The sequence below is a fragment of the Myotis lucifugus genome, unplaced genomic scaffold (assembly GCF_000147115.1).
Source record: "Myotis lucifugus unplaced genomic scaffold, Myoluc2.0 scaffold_109, whole genome shotgun sequence".
Classification (NCBI taxonomy): Eukaryota; Metazoa; Chordata; class Mammalia; order Chiroptera; family Vespertilionidae; genus Myotis; species Myotis lucifugus.
The window spans coordinates 291,780-315,435 of record NW_005871157.1 but is presented as its reverse complement, the minus strand read 5'-3'; the positions used below and the strand labels follow the sequence as shown (position 1 = coordinate 315,435).

The 23,656-nt window shown below is 54.9% G+C and overlaps 1 protein-coding gene across 5 annotated transcripts in view; it reads right to left on the bottom strand.

The window, feature by feature from the left end:
* PAK6 (p21 (RAC1) activated kinase 6) overlaps positions 1-23,656 on the bottom strand; it is a 39,788-nt gene that overhangs the window by 1,707 nt on the left and 14,425 nt on the right. For 3 of the 5 annotated variants that reach the window (XM_014459420.2, XM_006093009.3, XM_006093010.3), the window contains exons 3-10: positions 22,966-23,082; positions 9,597-9,805; positions 8,125-8,769; positions 2,837-3,334; positions 2,580-2,713; positions 2,118-2,244; positions 1,884-2,009; positions 1,291-1,425 (exon numbers count right to left, since the gene is read on the bottom strand). In XM_014459420.2, the coding sequence (XP_014314906.1) occupies positions 1,291-1,425; positions 1,884-2,009; positions 2,118-2,244; positions 2,580-2,713; positions 2,837-3,334; positions 8,125-8,769; positions 9,597-9,800 (1,869 nt within the window). In that variant the 5' untranslated portion in view covers positions 9,801-9,805; positions 22,966-23,082. Of the gene's footprint in view, positions 1-1,290; positions 1,426-1,883; positions 2,010-2,117; positions 2,245-2,579; positions 2,714-2,836; positions 3,335-8,124; positions 8,770-9,596; positions 9,806-22,965; positions 23,083-23,330; positions 23,351-23,656 lie in introns of those variants that run through there. The other 2 variants (XM_023757465.1, XM_023757466.1) reach the window with 2 other exon arrangements.

Here is a 23,656-nt window from a genome sequence, read left to right as displayed (position 1 = left end):
CAGCGCTTCTGGGATTATCAAGTAGGTAAAGAAAATCAGCATTAGTCCAGGAAAAGTGGTCAGATCGCCTCCAGGGGGTGCTGCTGAGCAATGGGATTAGAGCACCTGGAGTGCTGGGGGGGAGGGGGGGGGATTGGACTCTAAATACAGACCATTCCACACCCTGTTTCTTTGGGCTCTCTCAGCGTTCAGGTTCCATGGGAAGGGGCATGGGATTGGTATCAGTGATCCAGTTCTGGGTTTATCTCTAAACTCTGGCAAATTGCAATTTTCTCTAGGCCTCCGCTTTCTCATCTGCAAAATGGGCTAATGTCCTTGTTCTGTCTGCCACGTAGGACTTTAGTGAGGACAAAAACGAGGTCAGGGGCGCAGAAGTGTTTTTGGAAAATAGAAAAGAACAAGGGGTGGGAGGGCCTGAAAAGAAAGATTTCTTTATTGCTCTAAGACTTAGAGTCTAAGTCCAAGTCTTGTATTGGTTCTTTTTGAGCCAATATCTTGGGGAGAGGCTGAGTCTTGGGTCTGTTACAGAAGGCTACCTCCTCTGGGGAATTAGTCAACTAGAACTCTCCCCTATCTGCTAATCTTGTGGTCAGCAGTGGTCTCCAAGGACCAGCTGTCTCTGAGGCGTTCCCGTCTGTCCTCCCAGCTACCAGTAGCTGTGTTGGGGCCACAGGTCTTGCCATGTGGGGACGGGGCTTCAGCACTCTGGGACACTTCTCACTCTGGCCACTAGGTGGTGGTGCCGTTTTGCAGCTTTGTGCTGACGTGGCCAGGGGTGGGGTGGAGGGGGCGGGGGAGGGCCGGCTTGTAAGGCCTGCTGGTTTGGGTAGATTAGGTTGAAAAGGGTTACACACACACACACACACACACACACACACAGGTTTTAAGGGAAAAACTAGCTCAGATGTGTTCAGAATGTGCAGTGAGGAGATGGACTGGGGACACTGCCATGGTACGGCTCCCCTGACAGAAGGGGTTGAGGTGTTCCTGCTCAGCTTCTCTAGATTCTTCTCCAGAGCATCAGGGATTCCTGGAAGCATTGCTTTCCCTTCTCTCGGGCTCCTATCAATCCCTTGCAGGTAGAAACTCGTCCGAGTGACCATGGGAGTTTGCTTATAGATGTGGCTCCACACCCAGGTGCAGGTTTCCTATGGAGAAAGGGGGACCTCTTCCAGCAACCAGGACCCTCTGGCTTCTGTGAAAGGGAGAGGCTGGGCTGGAGCCCAGGCTCTGGTCCTCTGAGCCTCAGGAAGCATTCGGTCTGTGGGGCCACACTATGCACCGACTGACCTTGTGGGAATTTTTCAGCTTGGGGGGGGAGCTGTCCCGGAGCCTCTTCATCGCTTGCACTGGGGAGTCGCTGAAGTAGGGTGGCTCCCCGTCCACCATCTCAATCACCATGATGCCCAGAGACCAGATATCCACCTGCAGGAGGAGAACGTCCCTGACTCCACTGGCCAGAGCCTGGCCCCTTGGTCGCAGCACACTGCAGTCCGGGGAGGCCACAGCTGGTCTCAGTTCTCCTTAGTGAGTTGGCCTCCTTCCCGGCCACTGGCCCTGTGGGCAGTTACTTCCTGCATGAGTGACCTTGACTAGGGACACAGCGGTCAGCCACTCTCTGAGAAAGGACAACACACATGGGGAAGCCTGGCCATACCCCTGGCCCTTGAGCTGAGGGCTAGCATTTTTGGGACCAGTTTGTGGCAGCAAAGTCACAGGCAAGAGCAGATGCATCCAAGAAGGGACAGTGGGCAGTGGGGTAGGGACTGACTAAGTGGGAACCCGAGAAACAGGGCTATTTTTGATGGGAGGGGCCAAGAGTGTTAGAGCTGTGTGTTCCCAAGCCTCTTCCGGGAGGACTGGGGGGTGGAGGGTGGGGTTACCTCAGTGGCGTACAGAGACCTGGAGATCACTTCAGGGGCCATCCAGTAGGGCGTTCCCACCAGGGACTTCCTCTTAGGGACATCTTTGCTGATCTGAGCACAGAATCCGAAGTCTGACAGTTTCACCTGGGGTGGGGGTAAGAGGGAAAAGGGAAGTGGTGAATTAGGAGGAGGAGCTATGCTGGGAGCAGGGCAGTGGGGAGCATGGGTATGCCAGGGTCGGGGGGGCCCTACCCTGCCATCCAGGGTCAGCAGGATGGAGTCGCTCTTGATGTCCCGGTGTATGACGCCCTGGGCGTGCAGGTACGCCAGGGCCTGCAGCACGGCCTCGCACACGGTGGCGATCTGCTCCTCGTTCAGCCTGGACAGGGAAGGCAGGGCCACCGTCGGGAGAGAATGTTAGCTTTGGCTGGGCTGCAGGACAGACGGGCTGGGAGCCCCTGGTACCAGGCCCCACAGCCCCTGGGCCTTGTGTGGGGGAGCCCAGACCTGGCGGAAATGGGCCTGGGCCTAGGCTGGACATCTCCTGCCCTCCCATTCCCCTGAGGCCCTCGGGTCTATGAATCCAAACAGACAGGTGAGCTCAGGACGATCTGATAGTTCCCCCAAGTCTGCTGGGCCCGAGGCTGCCTGAAACCCTTCCAGGGCAGAGGTGGGGGCAGCCAGCACTTGGGACCCAGCCCTCCAGCTGCCCACCTGACTTGGGAGATGATGTCCGTGAGGGCCCCGCCCTGCAGGAACTCCATGAGCACCCACAGCTCCTCGCCCACCAGGTAGCTCTTGTACATCTCCACCACGTTGAGGTGCTGGTAGTCCCGCATGATCACCACCTGGGGGCAGGGGGGATGCCTCAGTGCCGGGGAGGACCCACCGCCCTGCTTGTACCTGTCCGGCCTGGCTCGGTGTTCACTGCCCATCCCAGATGCCCGCCCGCACCCACCCTCTCCTCCCACCTCATTAAAGAGCAGCTCCCTGCGCTGCTGCTTCCTGAGGTCCATCATCTTGACGGCCACCTGGCGGCCCGAGTGCTTCTCCCGCGCCAGGCAGACGATGCCCGTGGAGCCCTCGCCAATCTTCACGTAGCTGTCCAGCAGCAGCCGGGGGTCGCCCTGGTCCACCACCATCCTGAGTGCAGCCTTGAACTGCTCGTGTGTCACGATGCCCGTGTCCTCACCGGCCAGGGCACCCTTGGCTACTGCGGGGTCCTGGGGCAGGTACAGGTTGCTGGTGCTGATCTGGGCGTGCCGGGTGCGGGGGGAACCAGCAGGGGAAGACCGGCCTGGAGGAGGGCCGGCAGCTGGGGCTGTGCGGAGGGACTTCTGGGGGCTGCTGGTATCTGAGGTGGTCAGAGGGCTGAAGGTCCCCATGGGCTGGTCTGCGGGCAAGGACTGGGCCTTGGCCACCAGGCTTGCGGGGGAGTCTTTCTGTGGTGGCCGGAATGAGGAGTTGGGCTGCAGGGGAAAAAATAAAGACACGGAGAGGGGTTTGGCTGTGGGAATGTTTGGAGCGAACTTCCCAGAGGCAGGGGGTGCCTGCCGAGACCCCCAGACATGGGCAGGGTTAGGCAGGGCATCACACCAAGTTGGGGAGGTGCCACAAGCAAAGATTTTCAAACGGAGCTGAAGCCAAACCACAGTTCTGCTCGGGAAACCAGCCCCATGGCTCCCAGCTGAGCAGACCAAACGGGAGCCTCTACAGCCAATTTGCCTGCTCCTGGGAAGACAAAAAGGCAGAGTCCCTGGGGTGCCCTTGTGCTGCGTGTTTCTTCCTGGGGAATTGACAGCCAGGCCCCAGGAGGCCACTGGGAGGCAGTCCCCCCTCTGCTGCAGGGCTCCCTGGGGAATCTGGGTCAGAGGCAGCGGCTCCCATGGCTCCTCCACCCAGGGCCCACGCAGGCGGAAGAAGCCCTGTGGTGTTCCCTACAGAGGACCACAGAGCCATGTTTCCATCGGGGGGTTTCCAGCCCCCCAGGCTGGGGATATGGTTCCAGAGAAATCCAAACCCAGTCCTTGGGGCCAGGGATCCCGGGGAGGTTTTCTAAGGGCTCCCCAGAGGAGCCCCTCCACTTGCTCCCAAGCATGGAACTCCTGCCTGAGGGCCCCCACAAGGAAGGGAAGGAAGGCCTATCCTGTGGGCAGGGAGCGAAAGTGGCGCTGAGTGGCAGGCTGGGCCCACCCCTGGAGGCTTCGAGGCTCCTTGCCTTTCTGGGTCCAAGCTCTCCTGCCAGTCCAGCCAGGAAATGGTCCCCTCCTTGGGGTTCTCCCCAGGCAGCTGGCATGTGCAACATGAGTAAGGATTTTGCAGGTTGTTTTTAAAAAATAGATTTGTATTGATTTCAGAGAGGAAGGGAGAGGGAGAGATTGAAACATCAATGATGAGAGAGAATCACTGATCGGCTGCCTCCTGCATGCCCCACACTGGAGATCAAGCCCGCAACCAGGGCATGTGCCCGACCGGGGCTTGAATCGTGACCTCCTAGTTCATAGGTCGAAGCTCAACCACTGAGCCACACCGGCCTGGTGAGGATTTTGTGCTTTTAAAAGGGGCATGGGGAGAGGGCCCTGTATAACCTACAGGGGACTGTCAGGAGCTGCAGACAGGCTTCTTGGGACATCACATCTGGTTGTCTAGGTGCCCAGTGGCTCCTGTCCTGATTCCTGGAGCTGAATCAACTTCCAGGAAATCTCAGGCAGCCCGCTTGGGCCGAGTTGCTTGGGCTGGGGAGCTCTAAGTCTGGGCGTCAGGCCCACCCGGCTCAGCCAGCGCCTTTTCAAGCTCTTCAGCACCCGCCCCCACCACAGTCCTAGGCCTTGTCTAGGGTCAGGGTGTCCCTCCCTGCAGAGTTGAGAGCCCCGCACTGACGTGCCAGGGACAGGAACATGGGGTGGTGGGGCCAGGCTTGGCCTTCGCCTCAGCAGGGTCGGGTCCCAAGTGTCCCTTCGTCAGCCCTGCTGCCTGTCTCCACAAGGAGGCAGCTTTTGCTTAATGTAACCCCAGGAGGGGACCAGATGAAACTTGCTAAACCACCCCAAGAAAGGGAGGAGACAAACATGAAATTAGTGAGTTGTTAGGGGTCATGATATTACAAAAATAATAAAGCCATATAATAAAGCCATATGTTAAGACACCTTGACAGGAGCCTTCAAGGCATCGTCTCCTTTAACGCTCATAACCCTGGGGGTTGTCTTACGATCCCATGAGCACTACCATCACATTTGTGATAAGGAAAGAGGTAAACTTGCCAGAATCACAAAGTCGTAGGTGGCAAGGCCAGACTGCAGCCCCGTCAGCCCGACCCCTCACCCCTATGCTATAGTCCTATTGATGTCCTGTATCATTGGCATACAATGGAGTACATGGTACACAGTAGGGGCTTAACCAATGTCTGCTGATTGAGGTCCTTTGACTTGGCCTTTCTGCCTCTAAGCGGAACCACTTCCAACGTCCCCAAACTTAGAACCGTCTTACCTCTTTGGGCCCACTACCCCCACTCGAGGTCTTCTTTTGCTCTTTAGCCAAAGTGAGCGGCCACAGACCAAGCTGCCTGGGCGGAGTCCCAGAGCCACTGGGCCACAGGCCTCCTGCAGCCACTCCTGGCACACATGGCCACTGGCAGCCCGACCTCTCGGGCACCAGTGCTGCCATGGGAGCTGCTGTCAGCGTCCAGAGCCAGCCCCTGGCATATGCTGAGGGCAGAGGGCTGGCTGCTGGCTTGGTCTGGGGGTTCCTGGGGCTTCCCGTCTGAGGTAATTTGTCTAAAGCAGTGGTTTTCAACTAGGGGTGACTTTGCCTCGCAAGAGGCACTTGGCAATATCTGGAAGGATTTATGGCTGTCCCCTCAGTGGGGTGCTGCTAGCGTCTAGTAGGTAGAGAGTGGGGACACTACTAGATCCTACAGTACACAGGACACCCCCACGCCAAAGGATCGTCTGATCCAAATGCCAACAGTGCCGGGCTAAGAAGCCCTGGCTCAGAGCGGCTCAGGCCCGGCTTAGAGTTCTTCTCTAGAGCAGTGGTTCTCAACCTTCCTAATGCCGCGACCCTTTAATACAGTTCCTCATGTTGTGGTGACCCCCAATTTCATTGTTACAAATTGAACATAATTAAAGCATAGTGATTAATCACAAAAACAATATGTAATTATATATGTGTTTTCCGATGGTCTTAGGCGACCCCTGTGGAAGGGTCGTTCAACCCCCAAAGGGGTCGCGACCCACAGGTTGAGAACTGCTGCTCTAGAAACATATGCCCAAAGTGCTGAGAGGGAAAGCACTCGGCTGGATTGGAGCTGTGGCATTTCCAAGCCCAAGACAACCACCCCCTCCCTCACAGGTCAGGGCCCAGGCCTGCACACCCAGCAGCAGTGGCCCGTGGTAGGTACTCAGTAAGGTGTGCAGGTATGGGCAGGCTGACAGAGGCTGTGGGGTGCTGCTAGGAGCCCAGAAACATGCATGCCTGTGCCCAGACATCCCCTCTCTCCAGATCCCTGAAGCCCTCCCGAAGGACTCCCAAGAGGCCAGCGAGCGATCCTGTTCCCGTTCTCACCTCCCAAGCAGTGTGCCCTGTGTGGCTCCCACCCTGGTTTTCTGGGGAACGTCTCCATTCCCCTCAGCTCACACGTTCCTTACGTGGACGGGTGCCTCAGGCCACAGATCCTCTGTTTGCCCCCCAGACCCCCAACCCACAGGGGATACCAGCCCACTGTCCTCGTCCCAGTGCAGGGCTGGAGTGCACAAAGCCCAGAGCCTTCCCTGGGTGCCTGGGGCTGGTGGTGACTTAGAAAGGTTGAGGGTCCAGGCCACTCTCCAAACTCCCCAGCCACATTCAGGCTGGACCAGACTGGCACCGTCACTGAGGGGGGAGGACCCAGGCTCGTCCTCCTCCAGGGAGGGGAGCCGCCATCCCTGAGCCGCCCAAGTCTCTCAGGTCTGCCTTAGGAGTCTCGTGCTACCGCCTAAGCTCACTTCTGCCGGCCCCTCAGGAAGGAGCTAGAGAACAGTGGCTGCCAAGACAGCGAAGCCCCTGAGCCAGCCTCTGTGCCTTCCTTCCCTGACTCAGTCCCGACACCTGGGGCTGTCTCACCCTCTCTGACTCAGGCTTCTGACTAAAATGGGAAAGGATGTCACCACAGACAGGACGCCACAGGGCATGTAAGAAGCGCATTGTTCTCTGCCTGCCCAGAAATGTCACCGTGGGGGCCCCCTTCACCGCTTCCTTTCTTATAAGAAAAGTATGTGCATTTTAGACTGTCACACAGGCCAAAGGCAGTCCTCCCGCTACCTCCGGACGCAGGCCAATTCAATCCTCTAGCTTCTCATATGACACACAAACTTGAGAATAAGTCATTCCAGAAATGTTAATGACACAAAACCACCACCGCTAAAGGAAGCGCAGGTGGGCGGGCGGGCATGGTCACCGGAGGGGGCGAGCTGAGTGCGGAGGGAGTGGCAGTGCAGGAGCCTCTGCAGACCTCAGCGGAGACGCGGAGCCTCGGGCCAGGTGAGGGATGGAGGCGGAAAGATGGTCTAGAGGAGGGAGGCAGGATGCCGCCTGCCCGGTGCTGGAGCCCCTATTCTGCTGGGGCCTGGGTGGGGGTTGCTGGGCCCCGGGGGCAGGGGAAGGTCTGGGCTTTTGTAGTTAAAAATACTGCTTTTCTTCTCCCCCTGGCCGGCTTAGCTCAGTGGTTGAGCATCAACCTGTGAACCAGGAGGTCACAGTTCGATTCCAGGGCATATGTCCAGGTTGTGGGCTCGATCCCCAGTAGGGGGCGTGCACAAGGCAGCCAATCCAAGATTTTCTCTCATCATTAATGTCTCTCTCCCTCTCTCTCTCTCTCTCGCTCTCTCCCTTTCCCTCCCTCTCTGAAATCAATACAAAGAATATTTTTTAATGCTGCTTTCTCGGGGGGTATCTGCCAACCACACCCCAGGGGGCAGGAGTGGAGGCTGGGTGTACATAGCTCCTCTGAAGCCCCCAGGAAAACGACCTGGCTCACAGCCTCTGACTCACACATGCTAAGCCTTTGGAGGACGAGGACTCAGTGGTTCAGGGTAGAATCCTCAGTGGAGGCTGAGCTGGTGTCTTGATTATTTTGTTCCCTCATGCTGTCCCCCAACCCACCCTGTAAATGGGGAAGGCCAGGCAGGGCCTGCGCGCCAGACATGCATCATTCCCCAGTGGACGCCTGCCAGGCCGCCCCCGGCCTTCGGAGAGTGGCCGGAAGGCAGCCCCGCCGACCTACCTTGCTCTGTGGTGCGGGGCCTGGCTGGCTGCTGCTCGGAGGGGCTGTAGCAGGAGTTGACAGGAACATGCTCCGGAACAGCCTGTGCTTCAAGCTGCTCTCCTGAGTCTTAGGGCTGGGGCTGCCCTCCCCGCCCGGCCTGCCCGCAGCAGAGCCCACCAGGCAGGACTGTGGCCGGGCCTCCTCAGAGCCATGCCTGACGGCTTTGGCCCCACGCCTTCCCGTGGCTGCCGGGGGTGAAGTGCCGGGTGGGGTGCTCTGCAGGCAGGCACCCAGCTGCAGGCAGCGCTGGGTGGCACCCTGGAACTCGGCGGGGCCCAGGGACTGTGCCTTGGTGGCCAGCCCATTGGGCGGGACCCGTGGACTCTGTGGTTCTGGCCATGGCACCTGCCGGCGGCCTGCGGGTGCACCCCCATTGCAGCTGAGGTAGAGGTCAGTGCGCTCAGACTGGGGGCTCTGCAGGTACATGTCTGGGTCCGCAGTCCAGTGCTCCTCCCCCAGCAGCCCCAGGGACTGTGCCCGCCGCCGGTTGGTGGGGCTGTGCCCGCGAAGGGTGTTGGAGCTGATGACTGACAGCTTCTGGATGTCGTTGAGCAGCCCCGAGATGTAGCCGTCTGTGGGCACAGAGCTGCCCCGCACCACAGTCTGCAGGAGAGAGAAGAGCGTGGGTGAATGGCCGATTTGCGCCAGGGAGGGCAGCCTGGGACCAGGCCCGAGGGCCTCCCTGGGGGCCTTGAGGAGGAACACCTAAGGACCTTGCCTGCTGTGTCATCCACCCATTCCTTAAACTTCCAGTCATTTACCCGGGCCCATGGCAGGTCAGGCCTGTGCGGGTGCAGAAATACAGGGAAAAGGCCCATTTTCATGGGGCTCGCGGTCCAGCAGGGCACACGGGTGAGTAACCACGGGTTACAACCCAGAACGCCAAATGGTGTGGGCAGCTGAGCTTGGGGAGCCGAGGGGAACCACGGGGACGGGGCCACCTACGATTCCCCAGCTCTGCCTGTGGCCTTCTGGGAGAGGAGCCCTCTGAGGAGGCAGGGACCAGGCCGGCGGCCTCCTCCGCACACACTGGCTTTGTGGCCTCTAAATCCTGACCCCAACCCCTCCCAGGTTCTCGGATCTACCCTTCTTGACCCAGACCACTCAATCCCCCAGTCCCACAGGGGCTGCAGGTCCAATATTGCCTGGGCACGCTGATATGAAAAGGTTGTTTGTTGTTATCTGACATTCCAATGTTCTTGGGCAGCCTGCATTTTATTTGCTATATTTGGCAGCCCTACCACCCTTTAGAGGACTCCCCAGGCTCCTCCTCCCTGGGTTACCCAGGGAGACACAGGGCCGATGAGCAGGGAATGAAAACAGCGGCTAATTGATAGCTGGTAATTAGGTGGTTCCTCCAGGTGCCTTTGTGGTTTGGCCAGACCCGGGCATCTGCGGAGCCTCGCTCTCCCGCCGCCCACCTTACTTACCTTCATGGGCTGGAGCTGCACCGGCGTAATGCGCGAAGGGTCCACCACGGGCTTGGGGCGTCGGAGAGTGTCCAGGATGTTCTGCCATTGAGGGGGGAGGCCCACAAACTTGCCTTCTTTAGGGTCAAAGGAGGTGTGGACGCGGTGCTGGAAGTTCTGTGGGGCTGAGATCTCAGGGCGTTTCTTCTTTTTCTTGCGGAACATGGTGCCTGCGTGGGAGGGGCAGGCTGAGCTCCTGCGGGGCTTCCCGGAGCCTGGGCCCGGGGAGCAGGGGTGGCTGCAGCGGGTGGTGGGGCACCAGGCTCTGGCTCTCCCCCCCCTGCCCCCCTCAGCACATCTCCCTGTCTGGGCCCAGGGCTTCCCCTCATCCCTCCTCTCTGCTTCCTCAGGAAAGTGGCTAGTTCCCAGCAGAGGGTCCCACAAACAAAAGCACCATATTGAAGGCAACACAGACTAAAGAAAGCAGGTGTCTGTCTTCTGGTCTGTGCCACGTCCCATGTCGAGCAGGCAGACTCTGGGGGTGTGTTCTTATAAAACCCAAGCCCTTACAATTATCGTTCGCTGTCGAAGAATTAAACAGGGGGAAAGGCAGGGAAGCCGGCCACCCATTTTATGAAGTGAGCATGACCTTGACTCTTCAATGAGACAAGATTAGTACAAGAGGAGGAAAATGTAAACCAACCTCCCTTACGAACAAGAATGTGAAAATCCCAAACAAAGCCAGCACACTGAATCCAATAATTTGTTCAAGTTTGTTTGTTGGTTTGTTTTTTTGTTTTCTCACAATCAACTGGGGTTTGTCCCAGGATGGTTCAATGGCAGAAAACCTGTCCATGTGTTTATGCACAACGTTCACAAAAAGCCACCCCACCGAGTCGCAGACACGCTGCCCCGTCTGGGACCCTCCTGTTCCCAGGCGCTCCGCCCTAATTCTGGAAAGCCCTGGGGTGGGGTGGGGGGCGGTCTCAGGGGTAAAGCTCTCCAGGCAACAGAGAGCCCACCCTCTGGGCCTCTTTTCTGGGTCTCAGAACTCTGACTGTACAAAACATCACTTGCAGCCAGTCCCCTCCCTCTCCCTGCTGATGTGGGGTTTCCTAAGGCCCTGGTGAGCTCCCTCACCAGCTCAGAGCGGTGTTGGCGTGCGGATTGGAGAATGGAAGACTGGAACCACTCCTCCAGCCTCACCTCAGGGAGTCCCTGACGGGTCCTCATGTGATGTGAGTCAGGTGCCCACTGAATGCTTTTGTGTCTGAGGCAGCTCACTGGGTTTTTAAATTTTTCTTTATCGTGGTAAAATACACTCCGTGGGTTCTTAGGTTACCGGGAAAAGTCACTTCTAGGTTTCAAGAAATATGTTAATTTCCTGAATGCTTGGGCCATTCATCTCTCCATAGATCTGGGGTATCTTCGGATCCTGGGGCATTTTCTCTTGGCTGCTGCTCTGGACACAGCATTTTCCTGGGCACTGGAGCAGGTTCCAGAGTAGGTCACAGACCTGGGAGGCACTTGGCGCCCACTCAGAAAGGCTGCGGGCTCACAGCCACAGCTTCCCGACTGGAGTCCACCAGGTGAGAAACCATCCAAGTCCATGGCATACCCCTTGGAATGTCAGCCACTTTTCGGGACCTTAAGGTTCAAGAGTCCACCAAACACCCGCTACAGGCAAAGCCCCCTATGCAGGACCCCTAAGGACCAAGGACTTCAGAGGGACATGCACCTGTCTGAGTTGCAGGTGAGCTGTAGGGAGTCTCCCACTAACCTAAATGATTTGAGCCTCAGTGGTCTTCATCTATGAAATGGGGTTAATAAAATATATCTCCAGGGTTTGGGGAGTATTAAGTGAGCAGATCCCCAGTAAATGGGGGCTGTCCCTGTTGCTGTGTTACTTCTGTGTATCCCTGTCTCTAAGCTCAGGGCCCTACAGATGTGGGAACCTGAGCAGATACCAGTCTGGGAGCGATACCAGACCCCGACCTCAGATTCCCCTGAGGGCCCAGCCAGACTTCTGTGACCTCAGGCCCTCGACAACTCTCCTCCTTCACTCTTGAAGGTTTGATAAAACTTGATCTCTTCTCTCTCAGCCTTTGGCCACAGAAAAGTCTTCATCCCTCAGTCTGTCCTCACATCTGACACAGACCCTCTATCCTGGGCTTAGTTTAGCTGATGGTTTCACCCGATACCCCAACTCTGTTAATGCCTCTGGAGATGCAGGGACACATCCAAGAGTTAAAGAAGAGCTGGGTAAGGGCCTGGCCAGGGAGCTCAGTTGGTTGGAAATTGTCCTGATACACCAATGTTGTGGGTTCAATCCCAGGTCAGGGCACATACAAGAATCAACCAATGACTGCATAAATAAGTGGAACAACAAATTGATGTCTCTGTCTCCCCTCACCCCTCCCTCTATCTCTAGAAAGCAATAATCCTATATAATAAAACCCTAATATGCAAATTGACTGAACGGCGGAATGACCAGTTGCTATGATGTGCACTGACCACCAGGGGACAGATGCTCAATGCAGGAGCTCCCCCTGGTGGTCAGTGCACTCCCACAGGAGGAGCAACGCTCAGCCAGAAGTTGGGCTTGTGGCTGGTGGCTGGCAAGTGCAGCAGCGGCGGTGGCAGGAGCCACTCCCACCTCCGCAACAGCGCTAAGAATCCCTCGGGGTCCCGGACTGCAAGAGGGCGCAAGCCAGACTGAGGGACACCACCCCAGTGCACGAATGTCGTGCATCAGGCCTCTAGTAATAATAATGATAATAAAAGAATAGAAGAGCTGGCTAATACTCCTTCCCCCCAATAACATCCCTCTCCCCAACTCCCTTGCCCAGCCCAAGGGCCCAGCTTCTGCAGGGGACAGAATCTTTAGCAAATCATCTAAATGACTCTAGGATCCTTGAGGCTACCCCAACAACGATTCCAGAACATTCTCCACAGAGGCAGAAAGAAAGGCCTGAGAAAAGGACTCAACGTTGAATACCCAGTTGATATCCAAGCTGGAGAAATGGTCTCAGGAAGAACTCTCTCATTTGATTCAGAAGTGTTATCAGGGGGGAAAAAACCTCAGATACCATTAAAATATCAAACACCTAGGAATAAATCTCATGAAAAATGTGCAAGTTTTCTACATTGAAAAGTATAAAACAATGAGAGATATTGAAGAATGTTCATAAATTGAAAGACTCAATGTTGTAAAGATGTCAATTATTCCCGATTAACCTACAGATTTATTTCAATCTCAATCAAAATCCCGGTGTATTTCTTTGGTGGAAATTAACAAACTGATTCTAAATGTATAGAGAAACATAAAGAACCAGGAATAGCCAGGATAATCTTTAAAAAAAAATTTTAAATTGATTTTAGAGAGAGGAAGGGAGAGGAGAGAAAGAGAGAGAGAGAGAGAGAGAGAGAGAGAGAGAGAGAGAGAGAGAGACATCAACATGAGAGAGAAACATGATCAGCTGCCTCCTGCATTCACCCTGACTGAGGATTAAACCCACAACCTGGGTGTGTGCCCTGGTTGGGAATAGAACCCACCACCTTTTGGTGTGCACGATGACGCACCAACCAACTGAGCCACACTGGCCAGAGCCAAGACAATCTTGAACAAAGTTGGAGGATCACGCTACTAGATACCAAGGTTTATTATAAAGCTACATTAATTAATGTAGTGTGGAAGTGGCACACAGATTAATGACTAGACCAATGGACTAGAAGAGAGAATCCAGAAATAGACTCAGTCATATAAGGTCACTTAATTTATGACAAAGGTGACACTGCAATGCGGTGGAAACAGATGACCTTTCCCATAAATGTAGTGAAGCAATTAGATACCCATATGAAAATGAATTCGTATCATCCCTCAGAATTAACTGGATCTAAATGTGAAAGGTAAAATAATAAAGCTGGTGGGAGTGGTGGTGGGGACTGCAGAGGGGGCGCCCAATGCCTGGCCGTCCCCTGCCCCGGGGTCCCTGTGAGTGACTTCGTGGGACCCCTACCAGGTTTTCTTTGTCCAAAGCAGAATTTTTAAAAAATGTTGATAAGAGTTTATTTGAGCCAAACTGACAACATATGCTCGGGAGCAAGCTCTGACACGCTCGGGAGAATAACAGGGCTGGCGTTTCTCTTACGCATTTGAAAGTGAGGAGGAAGCACTGGGAGGATCGCATGAAGGCGGCAATGGATTGCAGGACAGTTAAGATGATGTGCTCCCAGGCTTAAAGCAGGGTCTGAAAGGGGGCATTTCAACGGTGTGTTAGCCAAGATGCACAGAAACAATGGCCAGGGCTTGCTGAAGGCAAAGATAAGCCTTTTACTAAAGAAGTTATAGGCCTGGCTGGCGTATGACTCCCCACCATGACCTGCCCAGTTAGGAATTGATCATCAGATCACCCTGTAAGGTTACTTTCCACAAAAACCCTTTTTCTTCCACACTGAAGCAGAATCCTTAATGTCACAGGTTAGCAGTTGGGCTTCTTTCTAAAGATTTCACCTAGGCCCTGGCCAGGTAGCTCAGTTGGTTAGAGTGTCATCCCAATACGCCAAGGTTGTAGGTTCCATCCCCGGTCAGGGCACATACAAGAACCAACCAATGAATGCCTAAGAAAGTGGAACAACAAATTGATGTTTCTCTCTCACTCTCTTTTTCTCTCTCTCTCTTCTTCTCTCTCTCTCTCTAAAATAAATAAAAATTAATAAAAATTTCACCTAGATTAACTTGTAAATGTAGTATGAATACAATGAATAGTTGAAGGAAATACAGCAAAATATTCATTATTGTTGTGTTTGACTGGTGGGCTACAAGTGATTCTTCCTACCTCATCTTTTTATTTTTCTAAATTTTCCTTAAAGATGATAGACTGCTTTTCTAAAAAAAAAAAAAAAAACACACACACACACACACACACACACACACACGTTTTTTAATATGTTTGTATTGATTTCAGAGAGGAAGGGAGAGGGAAAGAGAGATAGAAACATCAATGATGAGAAAGAATCACCGATTGGTTGCCTCCTGCACACCCCCTTCTGGGGACCGAGCCTGCAACTCAGGCATGTGCCCTGACTGGGAATTAAACCATGAACTCCTGGTTCATAGGTCAACACTCAACTGCTGAGCCACACCGGCCAGGCCAATATATATATATTTTTAAAATATGCCTTTATTAATTTTAGAGAGAGAAGAAGGGAGAAGGGGAGAGAGATAGAAACATCAATGATGAGAGAATCATTGATCAGCTGCCTCCTGCAAGTATCTAATGTTGCCAAGTCTTGGATATGAAACACCTGAGACACAAACATTCTGCATCCTTCCCGCCACAGAGCCCATGCCCTTAGGCACACCCGCCTGCCCAGACAGGGGGCCTCAAGTTGCCATTTCTTTTTTTAAAAAATCTGTATTGTTGAAAGTATTACACATGTCCCCTTTTTTTCCCATTGACCCGTTATAGAGCCGCTCCTGCCCTCCCCCCACCCCCCATTGTCTGTGTCCATGGGTTATGCATACATATATGCAGACAAGGTCTTTGGTTGATTTCTTCCTACCACCCATCCCCCAAGCCTTCCCTCTGAGATTTGACAGTCAAGTTGCCATTTCTAGTTCTCCATCTTCCACCACCACCACCACCATCCCCCCTCCCTTCCTACCTCAGACCTAAGCCAAACGCCCCACCCCCCACCCCCACCCCGCCCGGGGGGCTGAGGGAGAGTGGTTGCTGCATCGGCCCTGAGGGTGCAGTGTTAAACCAAATCAGGCCGTGCCAACCCTTAAAGTTGCCACCCCCAGTATCTCACCTCTTTGCATCTACACTCAATTCATCTAGTGGAGGAGCTTTCCTCAAAGGAGATACCCCTGAGGAGGAAGGAGGGAGGAGGAAGGAGGAAGGAGGAAGGAAGAAGGAGCAAGGAGGAAAGAGGAAGGAGGGAGGAGGGAGGAGGAAAGAGGGAGGAGGGAGGAGGAAAGAGGAGGAAGGAACAAGGAGGAGGGAGGAAGGAGGGAAGAGGAAGGTGGGAGAAGGGAGAGGAAGAAGGGAGGAGGAGGGAGGAAGGAAGACAATTTTCCTTCAGAGACCCAGTCCCTACCTTTCCTTCTGCTGAGCCTGAAGGCAGTGATATGGGCCTGAGACTCTGCAGTAGAAATGGACAGAGGCGGGGGCCAGCTCAGCCTCAGGGTGACCTCCTGTCTGCCTGACACCTCTCCCCATCACAGGGCAGGGAGGTGCTGAGGATTCTTTCCCGGGCTGGGAGGCATTGATGTGACAGGAATGCTTTGAACTCTGCTCTCCTGAGTGTCTGCAGATAGTACTTTCTGGCTGGCTGGCCCATGACTGGACCAGAGGGGGATGCCAGTGCTGGGAGGGGAGAGCCCAGGCCAAACCAGTTTGAGGAGGAGGCTCCCTGGGCACAGCTCCTGCGGAGGCTGCTTCCTCCGGCCAGAGCCTGGCAGAGGACCGGGCAGTTCCCGGCAGAGGTTTTCTGGAGGAAGTGCTGCCACGCCCAGTAACCCCGAGGGCAGAGCTGGTGGGAGAGTTCAGGGAACTACAGGCTGGGGTCACTGAGGAGCGGGACTGTCATGTTAGAGGAGACTCGAGACAGAAAGGAAAGTTACTGTTCTTGAGCACCTACTATGTGCTAGGCCCTTCCAAGGATCCACTGATTTAATCCTCACAACCACCCTGGTAGGTACGGATTATCATTCACAAATGATAATCAAATCCAGATGAGGCTCAGAGAAGGAAAGTAACTTGCTCAAAGTCACAGAACTAGGGTGTGACTGGGTCGGGCCTGGGCCCGGGATATGGTTCCTAAGTCCCTGCTCCATCCACCACGCCCACTCGGAGGGCCCTGGACCGCTGTTAACCTCCTTCCCCGAGTTTCTATGACAGGAACGGGCTGAGCAGCCTGAGCAAACTCATGGGAGTGTGGAGCAGGGGGAGGGCCAGGGCCCGCTTCCTCATCCAAGATTGCTAGGTTCTTTCCTGGGCTGATGAGTGAGTCAGAAGCCAGGGGAGCTGGGGCTGCCTCGACTTGCAGGCTGACCCTTACTTTGTTTGAAACCAGGTTTCCTTTTGCCTTGCAAAGAGCAGGTGAACGATTCCAAAAAGCTCATGCTGGTGGCCTTGCTGTCGGGGCCTGGCACAGATGAAAAGCGCCTCAAAAGCAGCAGGAGTGTATTCTCTCCAGCAAGGTCAGGTCCCCTCCGCAGGGTCTCACTCAGCCTGAAGTTGGGCAACCCACAGGCGTGGCTCGAGGAGTGGTAGGCAGAGCTTCGTGGTTGATGCTCCTGCTCCTCGGCCACATGGGGTTTGGGTGGTGGCCCTCAGAGCAGGACACTGTGGCTGGGCTGGTCTTGAGTCCATCACAGAGTGAGCAGAGCAGCCGTGGTGGGTGGGTCACCCTTTCGAACTGCTTCTCCTCTGGGAGGAGAACATCCATCACCTGCCAGGGCCTGGGGTGCCAGGGCCACCACGCTGTAGGACCCCACAAACCCAAGACACGGCTACAGAGACATGAGTCTGCGTTTAAACCTCAGACTGGAGCTCAGACATTCAAATGAGTGCTGCCCTTTGAGGCAGACCCTTGGGGGTGACTCTGTTTGAAACATGCCCCAGCACTTCCAGAAGTTCTCTTTGGACAATGGGGGCCCATCTTGAGCCAACATCAACTGTTCTCCTAACCTGTCGCCTCTGCTTTCACCGGAAGCGGCGGTGTCTGGCTTGGTTAGCCACCTTACCTCCCAGGCCTGGCTTCGAGTGGGTTTTACTATTTCCACACATCAAATCCCTCTCAAGGAAACGACACTTAGCCCACGGAAGGGATTCGCAAGAATTCTCTGCAGGCTGGGAAGGTGGCTTCAGAGAGCAAGTCTAAAGGAGCACGCAGCTACTCTGAGGGGGGTGGGCTTGGTGGGTTAAGTTCTGGGATGGTGGTTAACTGTCTGTTAGGAATGAAGCCAGGCGAATGGAAGAGAGGAGGCAGCTGCACCCGGGGCCCTGCTCTGAGTGCCAGCGAGCCAGAGTCGGGGGCACACCCCAGCTTCCTCTTCGGGAGGCTCAGGCCTGCTAATCAGAGCTGAGCTCTGGCTCAGTGTGGCCCCAGGGAATGGGGATCCTGAGCGGCTGTGGCCGTGGCCAACTCTCTTTCCGAGGCCTGAGCGTTTCAGCTGGTGACCAGGGAATGGACTCCTTCACCCCTGCCGGCTTCTCAGGCACAATGAGAGGAGACAGCATCTGCTCTAGCTTGAGGGTCCATTTGGGTGTTTTTAGTAACCACCACTCAGGGAATGCCTAGTGTGAGCACCAGGCTGTGTGCTGAGCAGTTTTTTAATTAAAATATATATATATTGATTTCAGAGAGGAAGGGAAAGGGAGAGAGAGAGAGAGAAACATCAATGATGAGAGAGAATCATCGATCGGCTGTCTCCTGCACGCCCCACACTGGGGATCAAGCCCACAACCCGGGCCTGTGCCCTGACCAGGAATTGAACCGTGACCTCCTGGTTCATAGGTTGACACACTCAATCAGGTGCACTGAGTATTTCACATACAAAATCTCCTCGCCGCAAGCCTGTGAGGTAAGGCTGTTATTGGCCCATTATGCAGATGAGGAAACTGATGTTCAGAGAGATTAATGATTTGCCCAAGTCAAGCAGCAAAGAAGAGGCAGAGCCACGTCTATCTGACCCAGATCCTGATGTGAACGTGGCTGCAGTCGGCTGTCACCTCCCACCACCCACGCTGCGTAGTTCTCAGGCCCACCCACGGGGCTGCTTTGGGAAAGGAACTATTCTAGAATCATGGCACTGAGGCAGAGGAATGACAGCAATCACACAGGCACCCCTACTGCTGTCACCATCCAGTCACAGAGTGAGCACAGAGGACCCTGTCACCTCCGGAGCCTGACCTCCCACGCTGACCTCTGCAGTCGGGCTGCCCAACCTCCGCACACCTCCTTGGGAACCGGCATCCCTCACACCCTTCCTGAGGAGCCGTGTGGGTCTCGGCCCCTGGTTGACAACAGTGTGGACTGAAGCCAGCCTCTCATTAGAGGCTTCTCATCCGTCAGAAGATTTTTCTCAAACTTTTTTTTCTGGGGTTTGTTTAAATATAAAATTATACTATTCACTCATTTATTCAAAAGTATTTAGATGTTAGACACCCTCCTGAGCTCACCACCTGCCGGAAGAGATGGTGCTCCTCACCCTGAGGGACTCGCATGGGGTCTGGCCTGCCCTCTGTCCCGGCCCAAACTGCAGCCCCTCGGTGGCATTCCCAACAGAAGCCTGTCCCTGCTCTCACACTGCTCCAGGGAGTCTGCTGATGGGCAGCTCCTCCCCCTCCCCAGGGCCCCTGCCCTCTGTCTTCCCTCAGCCTCCACCAGGGGTCCAGGACACCATCTGTCCCTCTTCATATGACATGAGTGTCAGGAGAGGTGGGTCACCTGCAGGGGGTGGGTCCTAGACCCAGGCTGTGGCCCTCACTACCATTGCCGGGGCCTCTATAAGGTCTGCCCAGGACCATTGTGCTGCAGTGTCCCCAGGATGCCGAGTGGCGCTCAGGTCCTGTTGTCCCCCTGGAGTGGCCTAGAGAGAAGCTGTGTGTGCAGGGCAGAGGGCACTGTGCACAGAATAAGCCCACATGTCTGGGCTCCCTGCCCCTGTCATCATTCCCACACTGCAGGCCCCAGTGAATCCCCAGGGGAGAGATAATGGGGCTGCTGTTGAAAAGAATATGATAATAAAGCTCATTCAATCACTTGTGTCAACACTCCAGTTGAATAAGAGGCCAAAGAGCCAGGCTGGCCAGCCAGAGAAGGTTAATATTGACTCAGGCTCGCCTCTCAGGCCCGGCTCCAGCCTGCACACGCAGAGCTGTGGTCCAGCAGCAGCTCCAGCCAGAGCTCTCTGACCTCTGTTCGCTGTACTCGAAATTCTAACCCCCTCCTGGGTCCACAGAACTGTGCTCTCCTGGGCACGGGGTTATCTCCAAGGGAAGAGAGAAGAATGGCCTTCCTGGGAGGGCCGCAGGCCAGGCACCTCCTCACCAGCCCAGATTTTCAACAGCCTCCGCAGGCAGAGGCCTGAACTCATCACAGAGTTCTCAATGCCTAGAAAGATCCTCTAGAGTCTCTACTCACAAAATTAGGTCCCCAATCACACCCCCCCCCCCCCCACACACACACGCATGCATGATTATATTTTTACAGCCCTTAACTTTCTATATTTACTTTGTCTTCCTCCTCACTTTATGCTCACAATACCACTGTGACTCGGGCCAATCCTGCTTTGCTGGGTGCATTTTAAAGATGACAGGAGGCTGGGCAGAGGAAGGAGGAGATGAGAAGGGGATATACACTGTACACACCAGGCACTGTGCTGGGTGGGTGCTTTTTACTCGTGCATTTAATGGTCACAACTCTACGAGGGAGATACGATAAGCTCTGTTTTGCAAGGGAAGAAACCAAGGCTTGGAGAGAAGTAATTGTTTGAGATGGTAAGTGTGGAGTTGGGATTCAAACTCAGATCTCTCCAACTCCAAGCTCCAAGCCCCTCTCCTCTGTCACGCCCAGAGAAGTTAAATGACCCGTCTCAGATCACACAGCTACTTAGAGATAGGACTGAAAGCCTCAAGCCAGAGGCTCCTCCTACCCCAGGCCACACCTGTGACCAGGATCACCCATGAACATGTGACCACATGTGACACGTACAGAGCATGCTGCTGTTTCTGCCTCCAAATTCAGATCCCCTTCCAGAAACGGCCCCTTCCCCGGGCCACCTCACTACCTGCCCCCATGGACACTCTGCCTTTACTGCTTTCCCATTGCTTTGCTCTCACGGCCTCCACAATGTCCTGCTACATAGTCAGACCGTTCTCCAAGTTCTCCAAGCGAGGAGCACTCAGGTAGCTTCCGCTTTTCCAATACTGACAAGTGGAGGTGAGACATGGTCCCTTGCTGGGCTGCTCTCATGTCTCACTGTGACTCCTCACAACTATCCCATGAGGAAAGCATGATCCTCCCCATTTTATCGCAGATGACATTCAAGTTGGGAGAGAAGTAAAGCAACTTGCCTAAGCGATCAAAGGTAAAGTGAGGATTCGAACCCCGCTTTTTCGGGTTCCGAATTGTGGGGAGCCGATATAGGGTTAAGCCTCGGACTGACCTGTTGGCAAAGTCACAAACAGGTCTTCCAAGTCTTAAACAACCCAATCTGAGAGGTGGCCACTGATTTACACGCGCTGTCATTTAAAAAATAAAAATGGGAGCTGAACCGGTTTGGCTCAGTGGATAGAGCATTGGCCTGCGGACTGAAGGGTCCCGGGTTCGATTCCAGTCAAGGGCATGTGCCTGGGTTGCGGCCACATCCCCGGTAGGAGATGTGCAGGAGGCAGCTGGTCGATGTTTCTCTCTCATCGATGTTTCTAGCTCTCTATCTCTCTCCCTTCCTCTCTGTAAAAAATCAATAAAATATATTAAAAAAAAAAAATGGAAGCCGAACCGGTTTGGCTCAGTGGATAGAGCGTCGGCCTGCGGACTCAGGGGTCCCAGGTTCGATTCCGGTTGAGGGCATGTACCTTGGTTGCAGGCACATCCCCATTGGGGGGCGTGCAGGAGGCGGCTGATCGATCTCTCTCATCAATGTTTCTGGCTCTCTATCCCTCTCCCTTCTTCTCTGTGAAAAAATCAATAAAATATATTTAAAAAATAAAATAAAAATAAAAATAAAAATGGGGGAATTTGCCGGAAGCCGGTCCACCCTTGTTGCTTGACACAGTCGCTGCAGGGAAGAAACATCTGCACAGCTTATGTTTCAAGGGACCTGGCGTATATGGCATATGTTTGCTCCCCCTCTTGGCGCTATGTGTTTTAACCAGGACCAGCTCCCCGAGAAAGGTTGTTTCCCCAGGTGAGGATTTTTCCCTGGAGTTAGAGATTAACAGGACTAAGGAAGAGAATAAATCAGTAAATCCCCCTAGTGTTACAGAAATACCATGTACTACTTATGAAGAACTTGGACTAAGACTGTTGGCAATAAATTTGGGACATGTTGGGCCCACATCCCCAGGGGTCTGCCCACCAGGGAAAGCTCCAAAGCCTATACCCCTGGAGATCCACCAACACAGGGCAGTCCCAGGGAAGGCAAGCAGCGAGGCTGGGAGGACATAACCTTTACTGGGTAGGAGAATCTCCTTCAGTCACTTCCTTGTAGCCTATCAGTAAAGCAGTGACCTTGGAATAGCCCTTGTAATGGAAACACAGAGATTAACCTAGACAAGATTAAAATCAACAGAACTAGATAGACACAGGATTTTTGGTAAAGGTCAGATAAGAAACTATGGAAAAAGGAACTGTGGAAGGTTACCCAAAACATACCATGATGTGATTATAGAGGCATGCTTATAGGATCAAATGGGATAAATACAGATGTAACAGGACAATAGAGAGAGAACCTCACTATGCTGATCAACTGAACACTGCCTCCTTGGCATTCCTTCTTCGCCGACTCCATCCTCACCTTTGGGAACCCCTGGACCTGCTGGGATTGGACCCCAACACCGAATGGGTGCTCAGCCGCTGTCCTGTGCACGGCATGAGAACGCACAGCATCGCAGTGTATGCTGCACCCGCCACAAAAGACCTGAGCACACAGTCCCAACTCCCCCACCTAGAGAAGCACGGCAGACGAAGCCTAAGAGAATGCCAGGGTGGGGCAAGATACAGGGAGCACAGTCTATGTCTTGGGAGCTCTTTATGTCTCGGCCCTTAGTGTTCCTCGCAGCACCTACATCCCAGGTTGGATGCTGCACCCTGGGTGCCAGAAAACCTGGAGGGATTTTAGCAGGTTGGAGATCCGGGGAATGCGTTGCTCAGCACGGGCAATGGGCTTGCTACTGCCCTTCCTGTTCGGGAGCCTCTTTCCCAAGCAAGAGTTCAGTGCAGGGCTTTGGTGACACTGTCTTGCCCCAGACGGGCATCAGACAGGCATCAGACCTGATGACTCGCAGAGGCTGGGCCAGGGGCCAGGGCGGGGCATTTGGAGCTCAGTGGCCTGCTGTGGGCTGAAGCGATGGAAGTAACAATGTACATCCACTAAGGACTGAGAAATGGCGCCTAAAAGGGACCGCTGCTGCCCTGGTTCTATTCTGGTCAGGGCATCTGCCAGGTGCAGGCTCAATCCTTTCCGCTCAATGTTTCTCTCCCTTCCTCTCTCTCTAGAATAAAAACTTTAAGAGAGAGAGAGAGAGAGAGAGATATCACTGTTGCCTAGCAGTACCAAGAACGGGCTAGCCCAAGAAGGCCTCACGGCTCCTCCAACCCGTCCCTCATGCTGGTCTCCTGGACACCCTACCAGGGCTGGCGGTCCCTCACTCACCTGCCGCGGGGCTGCCTTCCTTGCCTCCTCTTCTTCCTCTCCTTACCCTTCAGTAGGCAGAGCTCTCAGGCACCAGGAGAGGGAAGACTAAGGATCTTCCCGGCCAGTCCCGTGGGCCTGGGGGGAAACAGATAAGAAAGTCATTGTGACAAATGCGATACGTGTCCCCGCGGGTGGATTTTGCGCATGGCCGCAATCCAGAGCATTCAACCCGCCCCAGACCAGCCTCCCCACTAAGCCACTGGCTCAGGTGCAAGGGGAGGCGGCGGTATCTCCACCGGCGCCAGGGGAGGAGGGGACAGTACGCGCAGCGCTTCCGGTCCCGCTCCCGCCACCCTGGGAACCCCGGCAGCCACAGGGCCCACCTCGCAGGCGCCGACCGGGCGGGAATCCCTCCGCCGGCGGGGCGCGCGCTGGGCGCCCTCGTGGAGCGGGTGCCGCTCGCGGAGCCCGACCTCTCCGCCCTGCGCTCTGGCGCCTCGCCCGGCGCCGGCGGCCCGAACTGCGGGGAATGAGAACCGGGAAAAGGGGCCGCGCGTACGGGGAGGCCTGCCCGCTCGTCCCGCCCCAGCCCGGGGGAGGACAGCCAGTTTCAAGGGTTTGGGCTGGGGCACCCACCTGCGAGCAGGAACCTTCGGAGCCCTCGGAGAGGCAGGTAGCGGCTCGCCCTCCGAAGAGGGAACTTGGGGCG